The following is a 24,298-nucleotide window of genomic DNA, read 5'->3' as shown; positions in this document are numbered from 1 at the left end:
AAAAAAGTTTCTTTGTATTTTAAGGACAAAAGAAATTCTTAATTTTAGATTTATGCTTATTTATTCTTTATATAAATACATGCATCTATTTCCATGTAAATTAGAAATTAATGAGAAGACAGTCTTTCAGTGTCCTGAATAAAGTAAGAGAAGATAGTGACAGAATGCTACCAGATGCCTTGAATCATATAATAAAAGCAGTGAGGCCATTTCCCCCTATGTTCTTTGGAAAGTTCCAGGGCTTTGCCTATAATTCTCAGACAAACTCCTGTTTCCTTTTCTCCACAGCCATGATAGCTTTGCTAAATGGGGGCTTAGAAACTATTTAGACAGTGGGAGATTGCAAGCTTAAGACAAGATCAGCATGAAGGCAGAATCTGGGAAGAACCTAGCATGGAAATAGACTGGGAACATAGAGAAATTCTTTAACTGGTCTCTAGTTTTTGGTGTTTAAAAATTTATATTTTATTGGGATCAAGGGCAAAGGAGAGGGAAGACACCAAAAATAATTTGCCAAATGACTTTATAAAATACAGCTGGTATAGTATCACTTTTCTTCTTAAAAACCTTTAATAGTGCCCCATTGCTAAACGTAAACTCCTCAGTATAGTATTCAAGGCCATCTATTTCCAGACTCCTCACCTATCTTTCCAGACTTGTCTGTAGCTAAAAAAATGCTCTTCAAAGAAGCCCTGTGCTTTCCAATCAGCATATGCTATTTGCTTTGTCTGGAATATTCCCTCCTGACAATGGCTCTCCTCCCAAGACATTTCATTACTGAAATTCTACTCATAATTCAAGGTGTATTATCATCTTCTCCATGAAGGAATCCTTCATTTAACTGGAAGAAATTTCTTCCTTCTCACTGATTTTCTAGAACTTTAATTATAAATTTCACACAGCACATGCTACATTCTGCTTTGAGTTTTAATTGGTTGTATACATGTCTTATCTTCCTAACTAGAAGTTGTTGATGGCAAGAGACCATGTCTTTCTCCTTTCTGTTTCCTCATAATAGTTTCCATCAGGGAACTGCAGGGTATTATGTTGAGTGAAATAAGTCAGTCGGAGAAGGACAAACATTATATGGTCTCATTCATTTGGGGAATATAAAAAATAGTGAAAGGGAATAGAAGGGAAGGGAGAAGAAATGGGTAGGAAATATCAGAAAGGGAGACAGAACATGAAGACTCCTAAGTCTGGGAAACAAACTAGGGGTGGTGGAAGGGGAGGAGGGCAGGGGGTGGGGGTGAATGGGTGACGGGCACTGAGGGGGGCACTTGACGGGATGAGCATTGGGTGTTATTCTGTATGTTGGCAAATTGAACACCAATAAAAAATAAATTTATTATTAAAAAAAAGTTTCCATCAGAAAGAACTTTCCATCAGAAAGAACCATAAGAACTTAATGTTTGTTTTCTTGAATTAAACTAGTAGTTGATATTATTTTTTCTTTTGCCTTCCCCTTTTCACTAATTTCTGCATATGTTCAGTCTATAGTAAATTATTATTTTTCATGTGTTAATTCATTAACTTAGTCATTAATTCAAACATCAAATATTTATCAAGTGCTTTCTACTTCAAAGGCATTATGCCAGGAGCCAGGAGTACAAGGAATATAATCCTGTCCTCAGTGAGCTTGGAGTTTAGTTGGGGATACAGAGAAGTGAAGAGGCAATTAAAATGCCATTTGATAAATGCTATATAGAGCCATCATTTATGGTTGTACAAATTATGTCTTGCATGAGAGAACCTGGAAAAGAGGTAAGTGCAGCATGAAATGTAGCCCCTCTTTTCTCTTCCAAACTTTGTGTCTTTACCTGTTGCTGTGTGCCGCTAAAGGAAGGATGCGTTTTTAAATAAAACACACAGAAATTCTATATATGATAGTGGTCCCATTGTCATTATAAAAGTAAAAAAATATCCTATGAGCCCTTGGCAAGGGTACTTAGTCCCAGACTTGAGGAGTTAAGATAGAGTTCCTTGAAGAAATGGTATATAAACAGTCTTTTAAGACACATGGGAATTACCTAGGTGAACAGAAGTAGGAAGAATGCTCCGAGTAGAGAGAAATACAAAAAGATAGTACATAAAGAAATACAAGTAGTTCTTGTAGTGGAACCTAAGAGGCTAAGGGAAGAGCTGTGAGGGATGAGCTTGTTTCACAAAGCAGAGTCCAGATCATGAAGGGCCTTGTAAATCGTGAGTAGGATTTGAATTTTATTTTGAAGGCAACAGAAAGTCACAAGAGACATTTTGACAAGGATCAGTTTACATTTCAAAAGCTTGCCCTAGTTGTGGGGCAAAACTGGGGGAAGGGGATTGCAAGTCAGGCATGAGGTACTGGTGATCTGAGTTAAGACAGGTGGGGAGTAGGGATGAGGGAATTCCAGACCTAGTTAGCAAGGTGATAAGACAAACAATAATTTTCTATATAATTTGTCATCACTAGTTGAGAATGTGAGATAATTCACTATTTCATTCAAACAGACTGGGTGGTATAGAAAAAAATGTAGGAACTTTGTAGTTAACACAGAGTTTGAGTCAGGGTTCTGCCACTGGTTAGCTGTGGGATCCTGGGTATGTCACTTAGCTTTTGTGGCTTTAGTGTCCTCACCTGTTAATATATAGTAATATATTGAGTAGTATACTTGAGTATTGTTGGATTAGATATAGTATGTATAAGTGCTTGATTCATAGTAAATAGTATAAGCTAGTTTTCTTCTTTCTTTTCTCTTTCCTAATTGATCCATTAATAGGAGAGCCATTTACAATACCTCACAATTATACAGATTTAAACTTAAATAGCAGATTTATCTCCAAATGGGGTATCAGGTAGGGTTTACAGTATTTATGAACTGTTTATAAAACAGTAAGTGCTACTGTTTACTAGGTTACATATACTTTGAGCAATTAGATGAAAGCTATGGATCTATTCTCTTTCAAAAAATGACACATTTGTACATCACTTTACAGGTAATTTTAATTAGTTCAAATTCTAAAACTCACGATGGACTCTTGGTTTAAAAGTTTTCCTTTATACTAATCTAATTTTTAATTTATGATAGTTGATTGTGTTTATCCACATGGCAATTGGGATCTAGTGTTTATCCATATGGCAATTGGGATCTTCCTATAGATTTACAGATTAGGTTTAACAATAGCTTATACTTTCAAAGAAGGCCTCTTAAGAATGGCTATGTGGAATTTTTTTTTTTGAAAGCTGATATTAAGAAAATAGAAAACATTTTTAGACATGACAAAGTTTTTTTGAAAACAGTTCTTATTCTAATAGGAAAAAAAGGATACTGGCTTATATTAGAGGATAAGCCTCTTCTGATAAAATTCCATCATCTAATATCATCATGTATCAGGAGCCCTAATGAGTCTTGTGGTACATTTTCCTTTGATCTGTGATATTGGGACCAGAATTTCAGCAACAAATCATTTATCAACTTGTGTTTATACTAGACAACTGAGAACAGTAAACCCATACTGTGTCTTAGCCACTGACCATATTATACACATAGTATACTATGCTCTGAAAAGAATGTATACAATAAAAACTCAGATTCAAAACAGTTGGGGCTATGATGGATCATAGCCAAGTTCCAGCCTCTGTAGGTCAAGTGGGAGGGTAACTATGGTTAGTTTGTTAATCAGCCACAGACATTCCTGTGGTAAGGAGTAATTAATTAAATGGTGGGCCGTGGAGGGCAGGGTGGGTATGTAGAATAACACATACTGAGAAAAGATAACTTTCATCTTGTGACAGGTCATGAATATAAGGTGCCAGAGATCACAAGATTCAGATGATGACTTGGCAGTTTTTCCTGAAAATTGGAAATGTGTTCCGTCTTTTTAAAAACTGCTTGTACACATAGTACATCTAGTAAAGATGTTTAAAAAACAAAGTCTGGTTAGGTGTTTTAAGGCTCCCACGGTGCTTTTTACTTCACAAATCCTTTGAAAAGCTATGAGAACAGGGACTCTATAGGTCAAGTTTTAGCTGGGTGGTCTTTTAAAGTAAGTTATACTCCATCATTTAACAAAAGTTATATGGAAGACTTTTCACTGTTAACTTGTAGGTCTCATATTATGTCTAGTGTGTTCAAGCCACATTAATATCTAAAATGTTTCCTTATAATCTGATATAAACCCACAGACCAAAACATTTGCTGACAAGAAGGCAAAGAATAAGCCAGGAAGAAAGCCAACTTTAACCATAGCCAGTGCTTATGGGTCTAAAATGACCAAGAAAGAATTCCTTGCATATTTGGAACTCATAAAAGAGATTCACTTCCCATTCTTTACCAAAATGCTTAAGGCACAATTATAAAGAGGCCTAATTTATTTTCTGACAGGTAAAAGATCTCATACAAAGAGGTTTAAAAGTATTATATTAATCTGAAGACTAGGTAGATACTATCTGGAGCCAGAGAAGTTTACTGTGGGGACAACATATGCTGAATTGGCTCAAAGTGTTTTCAGAGTCACCTGGTCCCCTCTGAGCACTCTTGCCAAGGGATGACAATGTGGAAGCCTTACACTACTGTAGTACAGACCGACTTTCAACCTAACATCCCAAACCAAATAACACTGGCTTCCAGAGGAGGGTAAATAAACACAAATGGACGGTCATTTTTTTTAGAAAAATAGCTGCAACGGCATGCTTTCCTTTTACGAATATGATTATTTGCAGTTGATAACATGCCATTTTATAATTTAATTCTTACATGGGTATGTAGAATGTATCAGGCACTCACACTCTTTAGTCATAGAACCTCCACCAAAATCATCTCTTGTCTAGGTTTCTGAATCAACTGTTATTCGAAAATATATGTTTGGCTCTTTTCTATTTTTTTTGTTTTGTTTTGCATTGTTTTGTTTTAAAGGAAAGAATAATAGCAATAATAGTACACATGGCTGATTACTGTCACTGGCTCTTATGGTCTCAGATGAGTATTTCTTTTGATGACAAAAGAAAAGCACTAATTTTATGCCAAGAGTAAGGCATTTTAAGGGAAAGACAAGATGTTCCTCATATTTTCTAAAGGGTTGACAAGACAGAGTGAAATGCAAAGATTTCATTAATTTCTTTCTTAGATAACCTTTAGAATGTGGTACACTGGCAGGGATGAAATTCTTGTGGTCTTATAAGTACAAAATATAATCTGGATAGGGTAATTATAAAGCCTTACACATTTCAGTGACTAATACAACAATACAATATTTAGTGTTTTTCTAAAAGACTTAGTAAAGGTAGAGAAACACCAGCTGGAGTTTCATTTTGTTCTGGTCCATGTTGTTGGCTATTTTCCAGTCTGATAGCCATCACTAGCTCTAGAGTTGGATCTTACTACATTCTTTCCCCACAGGGGAGAAAAAAAAGTAACCCCATAACACATTAAAGCATGCTACCGTGCTGTTAACATTCTCCTTAAACATTATAATTTACTTCTAGGAAAGATGTCAGTGCATGATGGTATTTTGTCCAGCAGAGATACGAGACTTGGACCTTATGTTGGGAGTGGGGTAGTGTAATGGTATCAAAACAAACCATACATTTCTCCTTAGGTAATATTTGATTAATGTTAAAAATAAAAATTTCCTTTAATCTGAGTAATCTGCTCAAGGATATAACAATGATTCTTCTCATGGGTTCATTCAATCCATAATTTGGATGGTGGATTTATCTCTGCCTCTCCCTACTGATCTGAATATACAAAGATTTATACACAGGCTGTCTGAGATTAATTCAGCACCTTTCAGTTTTGTAAGGGATGTCTTTTATGGTGCTTTCTGTACAGATCATGCTGGCATGTTTTCCTTCTATGCCCAGGAAATCTAATTCTGGCTTACCAATCAAAGTGCAGTTTTTCATGTGAGTTTTAAAAAGATGATTATCTCTGCAGTGAGACAAGAATGATATCTTGCCATCTTTTTCATTTCAAATGTTACACGAAGCCTGAATTGACTTTACCCTTCTTTTGATACAGAAGTCTTCCTACTCCTATTAACCCTACTAACTATGTAGTCTGCATTTGTTTGATTTGTCAAGTTAAACTCAGTCACACAGCAGCAAGGATCAGCACAAAATCTGACCCACCCTTTGGAGCAGCAGTACACAGTTCAGAGACTCAGGACTCCACTTCAATTACCTGAGAACACCTGACATTCCTTGATGCTGACATGACATTGTTCTCAGAATATCTGGATGTGCTTAATTATGTAATAGCTCACTGCTTAATTTAACCTATAGCATAAGGTGAATTAAAGATGACCTGACAAGTGAGATTGAGTAGGACTTAGAAGGAGAAGCCCTATGTGGTACCCTAATTACACTAAGATCTTGTGGTCCTCTTTTTTTGCCTTGTTCAGGGGAAAAGCGATGTTTTAGCTAGGTAAGAAATGGCAGATTCTAAAAGTTTCCTGGTGTATTTAATGTGGAAGCTAGGCCAAATACAAAAGCCCTATGAAGTAGTAAGTACAAAGAAACCAATAAATCATTAATCAATTGTAATTACAGCAAATAGTGAATACATACATAAAACAGGATCATATATTTTCCAATTTTTGTCAGGTACACAAATAAGCTGTAATTCTCAGATCTGTTTTGCCCTCTCCTATGTCATTTTAGACAACATATTCAATACACTTGGCCATTATAGAGTAAATTCTTCATATCTGTATTACAAAAGACACTCTGGTCCTAATTCATATGTCAAATGGGTGATTTTAATACTGTTACACACTAGGTAAGAGGCTCATTTTTTTTTCTTTCTTGCAGTTGCTCAATGATATTTTGTTACATGTTGAATTAAATATTGAGAGCCATTTTATTTTATTGAGATATAATCTATTCCATTTAATATTTTTATTTGTTGGATTTCCAGTTTAGTTCTTTTACTAGGTCTTAAAAGAAGATGTAAAACCAGAAGAATTACAATCAGTACCTACTGTTTTGTAAGTAAGAAATTTCCTAGTCCAAATATGGGTTTGACATAAAAATCATAAACTTTTGCAAAGATAATTTGTAACTGTACTAACTAGAATTGGTACCTCTGCTTTCTTTTCACAGTGTTCAACCATGGCTTCCTTACTCTTTTCAAAATAGGACCCTGCCAGCTGCAGTGCACTGATTTTAACTTAGAAGAAAACCTGTTAGTTGCTTGGAAATCACTGTGTTTTGTTTGTTTTCTTTTTTAATACTCACAAGGGAAGAAGATATGAGAGCTCTTATGAAAGAGTCTCTACTACTGTTTGACCAAAAATTGTAGGGCTCAGATGAACTGTGTAAAGTAGGGTAGTCTGAACATACCCAAACCTAGAACTTTTTAAAAATTGCTATTTTAACCATTTTTAGGTGTACAATTCAATGGCATTAAGTACATTCACAATGGTATACAACTGTCACCACTAGTTATTTCCAAAATTTCTTATCATCTCAAATAGAAACGCTGTATTCATTAAGAAAAACTCAGATTCTCCCCTCTCTCAGCCCTTAATAACACTAATTTACTTTCTGTTTCCATAAATTTGCCTATAACAGATAGTTCATTTAAGTGGAATCACAGAATATTTGTCCTTTTGTGTTTGGTTTATTTCAATTTAGCATGAGCTTTTTAAGGTTCATCCACACTGCAGTATGCATCAGAACTTCATTCTTTTTATGGCTGAATAATATTACACTGTATGTATATTCTATATTCTGTTTATTCATTCATCTGTTGATAGACACTTGGGTTGTTTCCAACTTTTGGCATTCTGATTAGTGCTATAAACACTGGCATACAAGTATGTATCTGTTTGAGTTAGTGTTTTCTATTCTTTTGGGTATTTACATAAGGGTGGAATTGCTGGTCATAATGTAATACTACATTTATGTTTTGAAGGAATTGCCAAACTGTTAAACTGATTTCTACAGAAGTTGCATCATTTTACATTCCTACCAGCGTTGAGCCAGAATTTCTTTCCAAATTTTCCATATCCTTGCCAACAGTTAGGTGTGAAGTAGTATTCCATTGTGGTTTTGATTTATATTTCAGTAAAGACTAATGATGTCAAGTATCTTTTCATGTGCTTATTGGCCATTTATGTTTTCTTCATACCCTAGAGCCAAAGGGATTAGGAGCTGGAAAGAGAGTAGTTAGAGAAGGCTTTCTGGGGAGAAGTGTTAACCTTCAGTAGAGGAATTCAGCAAACCTGAGATGATTTTTGAGGGAAGAATACAAGAGGATAAATACCCTTGACTCTTTCCCTCCCATAACTTGTCACAACTTCCCATTAGCTCAATAGCTGGAAGCCAGAGAACATGGAAGCCAGCCTCCTAAGGCAGAGAGAAGGGTGAAGAAGTGTGGAAAATGAATCTAGAATGAACAGTGGAACAAATGGAAGCTACCTACTACCACGAATACACAGAATTCCGGTAAATAGACTTTAAACTGAGATGCTTCCAACTTATGTGGTGGTGGTGGGGAAGCATTAGTAAAGTCATACATATCTGTACAGCAGATAAACAGCATAAGCAAATATCTGAAGTTTTTAACCCTATAGTGAGAAAAATTATGAAAATACATCTATATATAAATATTCCTTTTTAAAAAAGATTTTATTTATTTATTCATGAGAGATAGAGGCAGAGATGTAGGCAGAGGGAGAAGCAGGCTCCCCATAGGGAGCCAAATATGGAACTCGATCCTGGGACCCAGGATCATGACCTGAGCCAAAGGCAGATGCTCAAATACTGAGCCACTCCGGTGCTCCCAAATACTGAATTCTTTTCTCAAAAATAATTTCCTGATGTTGGATTGAAGCATGAATAGTTGAGCATACAATTTGTTTGTTGTCTACAAGTACTAATAACCATGCAGTTTGAAGAAGAAGGAATTATTCATAAGTTTCTGATAAGGAAGACATTGGCTAATTTATTCATGTGATGGCTCTTCATTTATCATTATTATCATATATTGTTATTATTTCATCCAAATAGTCCTGCTTCCAGATTTCCTTCATATTTTGAACTTTTAAATTTGCACTATGATATAGCATTTCATAGTGTTTTGTATATAACAAATGACAAATGCTTTATAACTGATTATTTAATGAACTAAATTAGTTATCTACATATTTTTATATATGTTTTAAACTTTATGGTAAAGTTAGAACACAATTCTAGATATTAGTACAATGAGTAGGATGCTTTAAAGCATTCAGCATATTTAAGAAAATTAAATCATACAGGGTCTACTTATTAGATAACCATCTTTCAAATGGTGAATGCTTTATAAAAATAGAGCCTTAAGCTTGTCAGCCTAAAGAGCATGGAAGTTTATTTCAGGTCTTGGTTTCATATACTAGGAAGAACTATTGTGATTAGTTAGAAGTCAGAATAAGTCTATTTAAAAACAAACATACAGAAAACAGGACCAATGGCAGCATCAGACTCAAAAGCCTTAAGAACTTACTAAGAGGGTGGCCTGTAGAGTCATAATGGAGTTGTGTTTCAAACCTGGCTCTGAAACAGGCAAATTAAACTTTAAGTTTAAGGTTTACTCATATGTAAAATGTGTAGTATGCCTCCCTCATAGAAGAATGTTGTGTAGAATGAAATGAGATGACCTATGAAAAGTACTTGCTACTTACAAAGACAGTCAATAACTATCATTGCAAGGACTTCTCCCTAAGGTTGTCTATCACTTGGAACCCAGAAATACGTGCTTTTCAATAGTATTTCTGTGGCTTGAATGTATTGATATGCATTGTAATTGAAAATTTATATTTTTCATTGGAATGCTATGGCAGTACAGATTAATGCAGCAGTAGGATTATGGTAGTAATAAAATAAGAATGGTAATTATTATTGTCTAACAATTTACATTAAAACAATTTAGATATCATGACTTTACTTTTAAAATGTTCTCATTTACTTAAAATTGCACATTTGTCATTTAGTATACTTTCTCTGAAATAGGTGTATTTAAATTGTTCCCTGTCAGATGCCTGAAATAATTATATAAAACATGAGTGAGTGATATATGTCATAACTAATAACCACTCAGATACTTCTTTAGTATGTTCAATTAAGGTTCCTCATCAGGGATGACCGTCATTTAGTGTCAAAAACCATTGTTACCATTAGCCCCGTACTTCTGAGATAAGGATTATTGGATGCTTAAAATGGTCTAGGACCAAAAGGTTTAAAGTTTTCATCTCACTACATTTCTAGATTATTCAGTATATATAGACATTAAGGAATGCACATGTTAGAGTGGAATATTTTATCTCCACCGCTGAATTCTTTGAGAAGTTTTTCTAGGTGTATTTCTAACTTTCTTTTTGTCCCTCTCTTCACTCTGCCCAGGGTAGTGGAGGAGTGATTTACTTGATTGGTAAATTTGGGAAGGCTCCGCCTTACCTTTCCTCATTCTGGAAATAAGCTACCTGCAGGAACAAACTACTTCTATTACTTTTCCAGGAACAGATTCGTCCCTCCTTTAGAAAAAGGGTTTATCCTGGTTCAGTGTTGCCTGTATCTGGATTATGTTCACCAATTCTGGGGGATTTGTGAGCAAGCCCATTTGGCTCTCATATTAAATTATATTTTCCAACTTGTCTTTTATAAAAAAAAAAATAAGTGATATTTTTGACCTCCATATGCTACTCCTTGTTTTATTTTCAATTCACTTAGAACATAGGGAAGAGGGAAACATTTTATTTTTTCATATTCTCGTATATGAAAGTTGATATCCTTCCTGAATTCTCTATCATCAAAAAGTTTTGAGCCTACAGTAAATAAAATCTCCAAATCCAGTAAATTCCATCATGATAAGCTTTCAGAGAACCCAGCCAAGCCCCAGTGTGCTTTTCCCATGGAAAGAATAGAAGCTATTTCTATGCAATTTCAGAAAGAAGTTCAAAAACAAAAACAAAAATGAAACACCACAGCCTATCATTTGGATCTAAGTTTACTACTGATCTTGATGTTGCACACCAAGAAAAAAGCATTAATTCTTTTACTTGGAAAGGTGAATAAGCTTTTCAGTGTAAGAATATAGTCAGATCTTGAAAGCTTGTTTGATTTGTGGCTAATTCCTGTGGAAATATACTCTTCCGGGTATCATTATGATGTAGGAATGAGTTAGGGGCAGACGGGGCTAGGCAGGGAAAGATAAGGAAAGGCCCCAGAGTCAGGTTCCTACCCAACCCAAGAAAACAGAGGTGAGACAGAAAAATCAGAAAAAAATGAACCTGGCTCCCTAGCTCTAAATGTTAGGAAGTATCCCTCCTTAATGGCTACTAAGTAATGGCTACAGAAGTTCCAGATGTAGAGAAATGATAGGAGGAGATATTAATCAGAAATAAGGGAACACCGTGTTTGTGCTCACTTTATTTATTTATTTATTTATTTATTTATTTATTTATTTATAGACTTATTTACTTATTTATTTATGATAGACACACACCCACAGAGAGAGAGAGAGAGAGAGAGAGAGAGAGAGAGAGAGAAAGAGGCAGACACTGGCAGAGGGAGAAGCAGGCTCCATGCCAGGAGTCTGACATGGGACTCGATCCCGGGACTCCAGGATCACGCCCTGGGCCAAAGGCAGGCACCAAACCGCTGAGCCACCCAGGGATCCCCTGTGCTCACCATATTAAAAAAAAAAAAAAAAATCTTGCTTGTTACAAGTCCACCATGTTTGTTCTAAATATCCACCCTGATATTGACAAGAAATTTGCCAAGTTCCCTGGTCAGTTTCCTACAAAAGACAGACTGTAAATGCCCTCAGTGGCAACCCTATTGGGACCCTCTCACTTTTGAGAGCTTTCTCTGTATCTCTGCTTCATAAACTTCTATCACTTTGCTCATTTTCTGTTGTCCTCGAGATTCATTCTTCTACTCCGTAAGACAAGAACCAAGCTCTCCTAAAACAATTATGTGCATATGACATTTCTGCATACACTTACCTCTGCTGTGTGCTTTGCCACATGCCCCACGATGACAATGACCTTTCCTTTGAAGCTCTGGAGCACAGTAGTGAAAGGGCCCTGGGTAAGCTCTCCTTCTGCAGTGAAGGCAGCACTGAATGGAATGTTGATGCTGCCTGAAATATGACCCCGAATAAAACTGAGAAAGAAAGCTTAAGGAAAACATTTGTGTGTAGAAGTGTGTGTGAGGGAAACTCACAGAGGGAATTGATTCACAGAAGACAGTACATTGAAATAAATGTACAAACAAAACCAGATTTAAAAATTCCCTGAGCAGACAAAACTAGTTTAGTCACACAAGCAAACTTTAGTTTGACTTATTTTGCAAGACAAGTGAGGCCAACTTAACCTTGGTCACTTCTGGCTTATGCCTCTGAAAATCACAAAACTTAAATTGTTGCCCCAAATTGATGAGGTAACCCCTAATCAATTCCTTTTCATTTAAGAAAATTCTAATATTGTAACCAAAGTGAAAAATAAACAGTAACTGCCTCCACATTGTAAAAGCTGCTTTATAACAATATATCCTTGAGCCTCATTTCACACTTTTGTTTGAGTGCTCCTGATTTGTAGACTTTTTGGTATGTGCACAATAAGCTTTTACTAATTACTACTTCAAAGACTTATTGATTTTATTTCTAGTTTTTAGTGTTTTATCCCCCCTGAACTTTTTTTTTAAAGATTTTATTTATTTATTCATGACAGACATACAGAGAGAGGCAGAGACATAGGCAGAGGGAGAAGCAGACTCCTCGAGGGAAGCCCAATGTGGGAGTCATGCCCTGAGCCCAAGTCAGATAGATACTCAACCACTGAGCCACCCAGGCATCCTACCTACCACCCCTCCCCTTAAGAACTTTGACAGTTCTTAACGTCTTGAATGCTCTAGTGAGTATTTTATCTAAGTGAAGTAAGGTATTGCTACAGAAAAAAAAGTTAAATATGAAAATGTCATGAAAAAAGGAAAGGAAGAAGATGAGTTGAAAACTGAAAGACTTCACTGATAAAACAAAGTATTGCAAAAGTGATCAGAATGCAGCAAATCCATGGCAATCCCATGGGTTGCACAATATTCATGGCTTTCAGTTCATTATTATTACCATGATTATTTTACAGCTCTGAAGTAATATAGTCAATCACATATTCTCAGACCTAACTTGATACTACAAAACCTATCTACCTTAGGCAAGTGACTACTAACCAGGACCCTCTTTAGAGTTGATTAGGTCATTAGCACTGGTTGGAAACACTTCTGTTGTTGGCCATTTCTCAACTGAATTTAGCTGATATTTCTATTCTTTCCAATTTTATGCTCTCTAAAGGGGTAATGTATTATTATATTTGCACTTTAGAATCGTTCATATGACTTCACTGAGTATTACTTTTAATTTTGGAATTAAAAGCATGTATTAGTAACATCATAGGGTGTTAAAAAATATGCCCCCAACTAAGGCATAGCATATTTCAAGAAGTGGCAGATGATGAAACCAGAGAGGTAGATTAAATAATAATTATGATCTTAGTCTTTCAACAATTCCCAAGGTATTTAAATTTATTTGAAATGTGAGATCCTGTTTAATGTTATTTATTATCTGTCAATAATACCTGTTCCTGCCAATAGATGCCATGATGTTTAACAAATTATGCTTCTTGGACTCTCCAGATTTACTACAGAAAATTTAAAAATAAAGGCATATATATATATATATATATATATATATATATATATATATATATTTGGGGGGATATATATATATGTATCCCCCAAAATAAAGTACAATTAAAAAGACAATTCTTCATATAGAGAGTGTATAGAGGAAGGTTTTTTAAAAAAGATTTTTATTTATTTTAGAGAAATTGAGAGAGAGAGAGAGAGAGAGAGAGAGAGAGAGAGAGAATGCACAAGTGAGAGGGAGGGTCAGAGGGAGAGGGAGAAGCAGATTTCCCATTGAGCAGGGATCCTGAGGTGAGGCTGATCCTAGGACTCTGAGATCATGGTTAAGGTAGACACTTAACCAATTAAGCCACCCAGGTGCCCTGAGGAAGCCATTCTTAAATGTTATTATTAATCAAATAACTCTTCAAATAAACATAAAATAACTGTGAAAATTCTAGAAGAGAGGGATAAGATACTCTGATAGGATATATCAACTTGGGGAGGACAGCAAAGGTTTTCACTGAGAAAGGAAGTGACAGCTGAGTTAAAATTGGAAAAATTAATAAAAGTTAATTAGACAAAGGGATGGAGTGGAGGTGGGACAGGGTAGTGGAAGGGATAAACATTTCAGGCAGAATATTAGGCTTATAGAAGTGTTAGGCACATGGCCCATAAAGAGAAACAAAGGCCAGTGCCAGCAGAATTTAGAGAGCAAGTGTAGCATGAGGTAAGATGAGCTGAGAAATGAATTCAGAGGCCAGACCAAGAAGGGTCTTGTAGGTCATGTTGATAATATTAGTCTTTATCCTAGAACAATGAAAATCAAAAATTATTTTAAGCAGAGAATTTACAAATCACATTTGTACTTTGGCAACAATGTGAAGAAAGGCTACTATGTGAAGACTAGTTTATTATAAGAAGTCTAGGCAATCTGTCTTCCCTCCCTCAACAATCACTGACTGATGACCATGGAGGGGATATTCATATGCTCAATAGAGGCATTTCCCTTAGATGTCTCTTAAAAAATGGAAGAGCAATAGAATTTTAAAAAGTTATGCCACAAGCAACTAATATCCCTCCTCAAAACTCATTAGTCATCATTGTAGAAGGGGAAAATTATAATTACTTATTGACATGACAGTTTCTCAATTGCCCCAGTTTGTAGGTTCATCTTTAGAATTCTACTTCTCTCTTTATGTTTCTCTGCCTCTCTCTCTCTCTCATTAATGGTGAGAGGAGAAATTGAGGCTCCCACTCTCAAGAATGATGGCAAAGATTGACCATATACCTTACATTTGAAATTTTCTACTCGGTTGCTGCTTCATCATTTTTTTTGGCATTAGTAACAAAGGGAAGAACTATAAAAAGTTTTGAAAAATTAGAAAAGAGGTCAAGTAAACACTAGCATCCCAGTGACATTGTTTAATTACAGTCTTCTAGATTGGACAAATAATTTATGATTATGGGTGGATCACCTCTGGATCTTATCAGCACTAGTTTCTCAAACATTGACAATTACTGAATATTCTCAATTGCAGTGTTCATCAACAGTCAGGGCTTTCTTCTCAGCATATAATTACTCTGATAGTACTTTTATATTCAGGTAGGACATGTCTTAAAATGAAAAATTTGGATACCACCAACTAAGAACCTAACAACTCAAATGTTTTCCGCAAATGATTCTACATCTGCCAGTCTGAATCAGTTGCAAGAGAGTTTGTGTTTATCAAACAGCCCTTATCAACTGTGAAATTTTTTTCTTTCCAGTGCTTTTATAGTAGCAAAAACAGTACAAATCTATCCTAGATATATTTGGGTTGCTTGCCCACCTCCCACTTTGTTTGAAAGAGCAACTATTGTTCCCATGAAAGGGTGAGCCTAGATTATCATGTTTGTATCAGATGATCCTTCCACAATCATGGCTGAACAGACAGTAGAGAAGGGAAGGGTGAAGGTGAATATCTGATGCTGGCTGAGACAATTAGTTTCTCTCCCTTGAAAATAAAAAATAAAAAAGATAAAAGACAAAAGACCATGCTTAAACTGTGTTAAGCTTTACAATGTAAGTTACATTTGAAAGCCTGCTATATACAATTTGTTCAGCTACGTATTGGAAAATTAGTGACTCTAAAAATAATATTGCTTCCTTGGTACTTAAGTTTCTCTACCTACATTAGAAATGTAGGTTTCTTTTCTTTTCTTTTCTTTTCTTTTCTTTTCTTTTCTTTTCTTTTCTTTCTTTCTTTTTTCCTTTCTTTCTTTTCTTTCTTTCTTTCTTTCTTCTTTCTTTCTTTCTTTCTTTCTTCTCTCTCTCTCTCTCTCTCTTCCTTCCTTCCTTCCTTTCTTCTTTCTTTCCTTTTTTTTTTTTTTAAGATTTTATTTATTTATTCATGACAGACACATAGAGGGAGGCAGAGACACAGGCAGAGGGAGAAGCAGGCTCCATGCAGGGAGCTCGACTCGGGACTCGATCCCAGGTCTCCAGGATTGTACCCTGGGCTGAAGGCGGCACCAAACCGCTGGGCCATTGGGGCTGCCCGAAATGTAGGTTTCTTATGTGAAACCTATATCATAATGATGAAGCAGAACTCTGTTATGCAATTTCTAAACATGTGAGAGGCTGCCAGATTATATTGTAAAGGTAGGTAGTTGAATACTTTTCTTTACCTTCTGAGTCCTCCATAATCATAATAAAATATTAAGTATCTGAAAACTGAGTGAAGGACAGATTTCGTATATTTTGTGTTAATTAGACAGAATAAGAGTGTGATAGAAGGCAGTTTCTGACATATAGTTACTAATTAGTAGTGGGCAAAATATGGCAAGGAGAGCAAAATGTTAGAGAACACACATCTGAGATAAGCACTTTCTCCATGCTTTAAGAACTTCAGTTTGACTTCATTGTACTGCAGTGGAAGACAAGTGTGTATGGGTTCTTAATACTAAGGCAGTATTAGAAATCAGCATGCACCAATACATATTTGAGGATTACAAGTGTCACTTCACTGCTTTTCTCATATTCTAGACAAAAATTTGGATCCTCTACATTTGCCTTTTGTATTTAAAAAAGCCATTGTTTGTCAGCATAAACACAGATATGGGGTAAACAATAACCACACTTGAAGTTCTGTAGTGAGTACTCTACCCAACAGCCAGACACTCTGCTATTTTAGAAACTAAGAAATCAGAAAGGGACACAGAACATAAAGACTTCTAACTCTGGGAAATGAACTAGGGGTGGTGGAAGGGGAGGAGGGCGGGGGGTGGGGGTGAATGGGTGACGGGCACGGAGGGGGACACTTGACGGGATGAGCACTGGGTGTTATTCTGTATGTTGGTAAATTGAACACCAATAAAAATTAATTTATAAAAAAAAAAAGAAAAAAAAAGAAACTAAGAACTTAAAAAGTTTCATCTTCAAAGTACTTAGTTTAGAATCTAGAAGCCAAAGTATTTATGTGGTAATTGCCTCCAATCATATATACATCTTTATAGTGTAACAATGTCCATTACAATTTTCAGACTGGTTTTGACAAAAGTGGCAGTGGCTCTCATAAACAGTAACTTTTTAACCTTTCAGTGTTCATAAAACATTTTTACTATTAGGATTTTTGATGACATTCTTGAAGGAATTAAAAGATAAAGGACGTGATTAAAGAAATCATTAGTAATTACAATGAAACCTCTACTATAGAACAATAGTAGCTATAAAAATAGTATAGCAGGCACCTAGTCAGGTATTTGAATCAAGTTGTTTATTACACTGATTGCGCTCTGTGATATATTCCAGTAAACGTGATTTTTCATTGGCAACTGGTGACCTTGCAGTAAGCTGTTCCTTTCTCCAAAACACAGCATTCAACTCAACATTCCATTTGGTAGACATTACCAAAAAAGCATTCAAGTGTGTACTTATAATAAAAATAAATTTTCACATTAAACAAAATCTGGTATTCCAATGTATAAATAAGTCAGAACAAGTATTTTAAAACATGTGTGAGAAAAGACTTGGATTATTAGAATAGTATAAACAGATAAGGATGACATGCATCATCTTTTAGGTTTCTAAGATATGAAGACCTTCCTATATTTATAAGTCAGTCTATATAACAAATATTACAAGTAGATGCACCATAAAATATCCCTCTGAGAATAATATAGGTATATTAAATAGGTAAATGTTCATAATCTAGAAAGATTGTTCACTTCACAAAAGGATTTAATAATGGCTTTAAAATATCTAACATCTCAAAATTTAACCCAGAAACAATCTCATTATTTTTCTAAACACTAAAAGACCACAGCATTTTTGCTGGGTACCACACTTAGTGACTTCATACCTCTATAAACGAAACACACCAGCATTTCATCAAACCACTTTGTTGGCTTTGTTTGGTTGCTATGCTAACTAATTATAATTAGTGTTATAGAGTCCAAAGTAAAGGCTATACCTTTAATATAACAATAGCCAAAAGAGAATATGGAATTAAGCCCGTAGTTTCCTCATATAGAGTGTAATTAAATAGCATTAATCAATAGAAAATTATATCTTTAGAGATCACCATTTCTCCTTGCTAAATCTGTTGCTGCTTTCTTTGAATGACATCACCATCCACCAAATCAGGTTAAACTTCATCAGTGGCAACATCCAACATTTTAAAGCACTAATAAATCTCATCTTCCTATCTCTGTTCCCATGACTAACTGCCTATTTCAGATACTTACTCCCTTGAGCACAGACTATTATGGTAGCTTTTTGTTTTCTTCAACTCTTATCGTTTCCCTTGGAAATCCATTCTCTTCATAATACTGTTAAATTAAAATTTAAAAAACAAACTTCTGATTATCATATCCTTGTTAAGAAACCTTTCATGGTTGCCTATAAGACAAAGCCCAAATGTCTCAGGTGAGTCCACATGAATAAGACCTAACTACTTCACTTCCAACCAAATCAGATCACACACTGTTTCCAGTATATGTCCTGCTTAGCTCCTGCAGCTTTCTCTGCCTAAATATTTTCTCTCCATTTTTTGAGTGTTCAAACAATATCCGTCCTTCAAGTGTTTCCTCCATGAAAACTTGCCTTCCCAAAGTATCTGTACATCTCCCATGACAGCAGTTTGATCTTATATAAAACATCCTAATGCTAATATACTTGACTTCCATCAAGACTTAAAACAATTTATAGGATCTGTATTTATCTCATCTATGGAACTCTCATAATGCTTTATGTAATACAGTGCTTAGAATACATGTTGTATATTTGCTGAGTAAATGAATTTCAGAATTGTGTCAAACCTAGAATAACTTGTATAAGCACAAATATGTTAAATATCTCATAGCCTTCCTAGCTAGTGGCACCACCACCTAACAACACTTGTAAGTGCCATGATACAGAATTACCTTTTTTAATACATAGAAAGAGAAAAGAAATAGCACTAAAATGTATTTCTCTGGATTTTCTCCAGCATAGATATTGACCCAAAGGGTTTACTAAAACTGATTTATTTTAGGGCAAAGCTAAAGATCTCCCCCTTTGTGACTGCAAATATGGAGAAATGTTTATGCATATCAAAGGATTCCATCCTTCTGGTCTTGCCTGTTCCTTACCTCCACTCTCATCTTCTTCCACACGCATAAACCCCTACAAGATAGAAATGTGAGCATGCTACTTATCTGATCAAAATTCTTTAATACTTTCTCATAGTCTTTGGGATAAAACTCAAATTTCTTAGCATGTTATGCAACATTCTCCATGAAGCTACCTTTGCCTACTTTGGTGTCATTTCCTACCCTCATGTTTTCCAGCCACGCATATCCAGAGTACTTGTAATTTCCTGAATGTGTCTTCTCACCCTCTCTGTGCATGCATACAGTATTTTTTTTTTCAGTCTAAAATGTCCTTTTCCTCTTCATTTCTGGGGTAATTACTATACATCTCCCAAGACCTGCCTCAGATCACCTAGCTTGGGTGATCATCCTTATATTCCCATGGCCTTCTGGGTGTGTCTCAAACAAAAACCATTTCACATTGAATTGGAATTATCTTTAATGTGTCTCTCTTAGCCATAAAATTGTGAACTCCTGGTCAGCAGGGGTTCTGACTTAACTCTGTTTCCTCACTGCCCTCAGATAGGATTGGCGGACTGATTGAATGAGACTATATGGCACTCAGGAACTAGGGCTGTGAATGAGTCTCAGAACAAATAGGGGCTCTTCAACAGTTAATGTACCTTAATTCAGCTCTGAACACAAGTATCTCTAAATTATTTGAAGAAATTTTTAGAAACTAATTCTTTAGGACACAGAGACAAGAGCAACTCTAGCATTTACTAAGAATGAATAATGTGGTATAATAATAAAAACAACGGAGTTTATGTGTTTTTCAAATTAACAAATTTAAGCCTGAGGTTGTCTTTCCAAAGCTTCTGATATTAAAAAAAAGTAAGTGCTTTATAAATAAAGCTGCAAAAACCTCAGCCTTGAATTCAAGGATATGAGAATAATATTCCTTCAAAGTACCTCTGTTTACAGATAGTATCAGTTGGTCCCACGTTTACATGACTAAGACCACTCTTAATATGAACTCCAGAAAATTTGAAACTCTATTTAGAACCATTAAAGAAAACAACAGTTTGGTTTGTGTATTATCTTTGAAACTATTAACATTACTTATGAAATTTATGCTACTATATGAGAAACACTTTCTATTGTCTCTTTAAAATATGCAGTTATTGTTTGCTCAGAAATTCCTGTAATGTATTAGAACTTAACTGACTTAAACCTTTATGTAGATTAACATTTCAAGTTTCTTTCTTATAAAAACAAAAATAATATGATTTCAATAGAAACTTAGCTGTTAGCTTCTCTGATATAAACTGTTCAGCTTTAATATTGAATTTAGATTAGATTATCTCTAAATTTCCTTCTTACTCAAAAGTTGAGATTATGTCTTTATTGTCAGGTGGGTAAAGTCTGTTTTTATGTTCCCCAGATTTCCTTTTCTGTATTCTTTACCCGTACTACTGGGCTCCACAGAAGTTAGGGGTAGTTCTCTCAGACTTAATAGGCTTCTCCTTACCTTATCACAAAACTTGATAATAGATTAAAATATTCTTCTTTCAGGGTATTTGTATTATTAACTGGGAATACTTGTATCATAAGCTAAATGACTAAAGCTTTAGCAGAATTTCAGGTAATGGGGTTCAAGATACAGTACTCTTAAATATGGCATCTTGGTATACTGAAAATTTAAGCTGAAGGAATTTGAGAAATGGCATGTGCAGAGGATGGGGATATCTGTATCTCTAAGACAGGGGGACACTGAAAGTAATGTGAGCAAATAGGCCTTGCTAAGTTTCCTTTAGTTTAGCTAAATTTAGCTCATACTCCCTTTTGCCCTATCAAATGTTCCTGCCACTCTCCACTCTTCATTAAGACTCACATAAAAACTCTCAGTTTAACCATTTCTTCATTTATTTCCTTATGAAGGCTTCTTTCATTTATTTCCTTATGAAGGCTCCCATGTCATGTAAAACTTACATTAAATTGATTTGTATGCTTTTCTCGTATTAATTTGTCTTCTCTTACAGAAGCCCCAGTCAAGAATTTAGAAGGGTAGAGGGAAAATATACTTTTCCTCCCTTATATACATAGGAGGGATCTAGGGGGTGATAAGGCTATCCCTTATATTCATTGGTAGACAGTAACTTATTTTGCTGAAAGGTAACTGCCTCCCTCTCTTTCATAAACAATCATTTCAATTATTTTACATAGGTAAACAAGATGAGATTAAACTTTAGATTCTTAATCTCCTGAAGGAACAAATTAAGAAAAAATTTTCACCTTTATGAAGATAGAAGAAACGTGTTAGCCAAACTTTCCTGTTTAAATGATCTTATTATAAAAGCAAAAGAGAGGATAAAAATTATATACAGAGACTATAAACAATTTGAAAAATATTATAAACAACACTTCAAAAATAACTTACCTTCTTTGGGAAAAGGTATTAGAGTTTTTTTTTTTTTTGTCTCTACTGTATAGGATTACATTTTGTTGGTGTGGGAAAAATAAATATTTTAAGAATCTACTAGTATTAAATATTTATTAACTTCATAAAAAGAGAAGTAAACTCACATAAATCCTAGAGTTTAACTGCAAAGATTAACCTTGGTCAGAGTTAAGAGATATACTACAAAATAATTCCTTTAAAAATATCATAAGGATTTCAATAGGCTTTCATTTGTTAAGGTTTAAAACATCAGAATCTAATGATAGGGTTTTGGGAAAAATTTTTTTTTTAAGATTTTATTTATTTATTCATAAGAGACACACAGAGAGAGGCAGAGACACAGGCAGAGGGAGAAGTAGTCTCCCTGTGTGGAGTCTGACGTGGGACTCGATTCCAGGACCCCAGGATCATACCCTGAGTCAAAGACAGACATTCAACCACTGAGCCAGCCAGGCATCTGGGAAAATTTAATAGAAGAATTTTTTTAAAAGACATTTATTTATTTTAGAGAGAGAGGGATGGAGAGAGAGAGAGAGAGAGAGAGAGCTCACACTAGCATATGAGTAGGGAGAGGGGCAGAGGGAGAGAATCTCAAGTAGACTTCCCAAAGAGCATGGAGTCTGATGTGGGTCTGCATCTCACAGCCCATGAGATCATGATCTGAGCTGAAATTGAGTCAGATGCTTAACCAACTGACCCATCCAGGTGCCCCAACAGAAGAATATTTTTAATGGATTAAATGAAATCATGATGGTAGGAAAAAACCTTTTCTAACATGTTTCCCTCAAAGTGTTCCAACTTTGCTTTCCAATATTTAAAACAGTTCAGTTTTCTCAAGTGGGATTTATTCTGGAAATGCAAGGGTCATTCAATACTTGCAAATCAATCAACATATACCAAAAATGCCACCCCCCAAACCAAAAAAAACCCAAAACCCTAGAAACAAGCTTAAACAGGTAAAAGACCTGTACTTTTTGAAAACTATAAAATGTTGATGAAAGAAATTGAAGATAATGCAAACAAATGGGGGACATTCCACGCTCATGGATTGGAAGGATTAATATTGTTAAAACGTCCATACCACCAAAAGCAATCTACAGATTCAAAGCAATCCCTATTAAAATGCCAGCAGCATATTTCACAAAACTAGAACAAATACTAAAATTTGTATAGAACCACAAAAGAACCTGAATAGCCAAAGCAATCCTGAGAAAGAAGAACAAAGTTGGAGGTATCATAATTGCAGATTTTAAGATATACTACAAAGCTGCAGTAACCAAAACAGTGTGGCACTGGCACATAAATAGACACAAATATCAATGGATCAAAATAGAGAGCCCAGAATTAAACCCCCAGTTATATTGTTAGCTTATCTATGACAAAGGAGGCAAGAATATACAAAAGGAATACAGGCTTCCAGTTATGGAAAGAATACACCATGGGAATGAAAGGCACAGTATTAAAAAAAAGAAGAAACATCTAGAATAACGTTTGATCAAATATCTGGACACCATAACTAGCCAAGTTGGCACATAAAATTAACCATCATATGATTATTGATAAATTACTTAATAGCTGACTAACTTATTTAAAAAAATAGTTCAATTGGCAGAAAAAAAAGTTCAGTTTTCCCTGAATCTGTGGCTGTGTCTATATAAAGACAATTACTGGCACATTTGTTTACTAGAGATCAGCCCCCCCCCCCCATACAAGGCACTGAAAGTAAAAATTCAGTTTGTGTGTAAGATTTGAAGGAACATGTATTGCATTTGAACACGTAATTTGGAATCAATGGATGTCTCATTCAGTCATTAATTTATATTCAGTCATTAACTGACTTATTTATGCTTAACAGCCCTATGCAGAGGCCAATTAGTCACTTGGATAAAATTTAGGAGCATGAATCTTAGGAGCATGGGTTTGTCTCTACCAACTGCCATTTGTAGGGGCTTGGGGAAGCTGCTTAGCCTTTTTAAGCCTCAGTGTCTTCATCAGTAAAATAGAGGTATTAGCAGAATCTACATTGTAAGGCTAGCATCATGCTTTGTATGCTGGGAGAGCTTAATTATAGCTTAATTATAGCATTAAGATTATTGTAGATTATAGATTTTTAGGAATTAATGATTATAGGTATCCAAGGAATTGAGGGCATGTTACTAACTCTAAAACTACATTACAGAGATTTCTGACCATCCTATAGTTTCTCTTGACTTAAGTGATTCTTTTCTCTTTTGACTTAATCTCTTACATTGCTGGTGTCTTTGGTGGCCCAAAATGGCCAAGCAAGTTCATATACTAGGTTGCTGCCCTTGTTTTTCCTTCTGACTAGAATATTCTTCCCTATATAATTTGTAGCCTGCCTTTTTACATCATTTAGTTAACTGCTGAAATATTTTTTTGAGAAGGTTTCCTTGAGTACTTTATAAAATTTTATTATTTTCCTTTTCCCTGCTTTATTTTCATACATAGCATTTATTGCTGTTTAAGGTCCTATGATAGATATATTTATCTATCTCTTCAATTAAAATGAAGTTACCTTGAGTGCAGGAAATTTCTCATTTTGTTCACCAACAAATCCTCAAACTCTAGTACATTACTGACTAGAATATACTGAGATAGCCAGTAAATATTTGTTGAATGAA

General features: G+C 35.1%; 1 protein-coding gene across 3 annotated transcripts in view; it reads right to left on the bottom strand.

Moving 5' to 3' along the window:
- The window catches only part of TBCK (TBC1 domain containing kinase), a 224,360-nt gene that overhangs the window by 11,305 nt on the left and 188,757 nt on the right, over nucleotides 1-24,298 (bottom strand). For all 3 annotated transcript variants that reach the window (XM_055342419.1, XM_055342418.1, XM_055342420.1), the window contains one exon: nucleotides 11,968-12,127. In XM_055342419.1, coding sequence (XP_055198394.1) covers nucleotides 11,968-12,127 — 160 coding nt within the window. The remainder of the gene's footprint in view (nucleotides 1-11,967; nucleotides 12,128-24,298) is intronic.

The sequence above is a fragment of the Nyctereutes procyonoides genome, unplaced genomic scaffold (genome assembly GCF_905146905.1).
Source record: "Nyctereutes procyonoides isolate TBG_1078 unplaced genomic scaffold, NYPRO_anot_genome, whole genome shotgun sequence".
Classification (NCBI taxonomy): Eukaryota; Metazoa; Chordata; class Mammalia; order Carnivora; family Canidae; genus Nyctereutes; species Nyctereutes procyonoides.
Note: the sequence above shows the minus strand (reverse complement) of the source record. Positions and strands in the feature narration are given on the sequence as shown.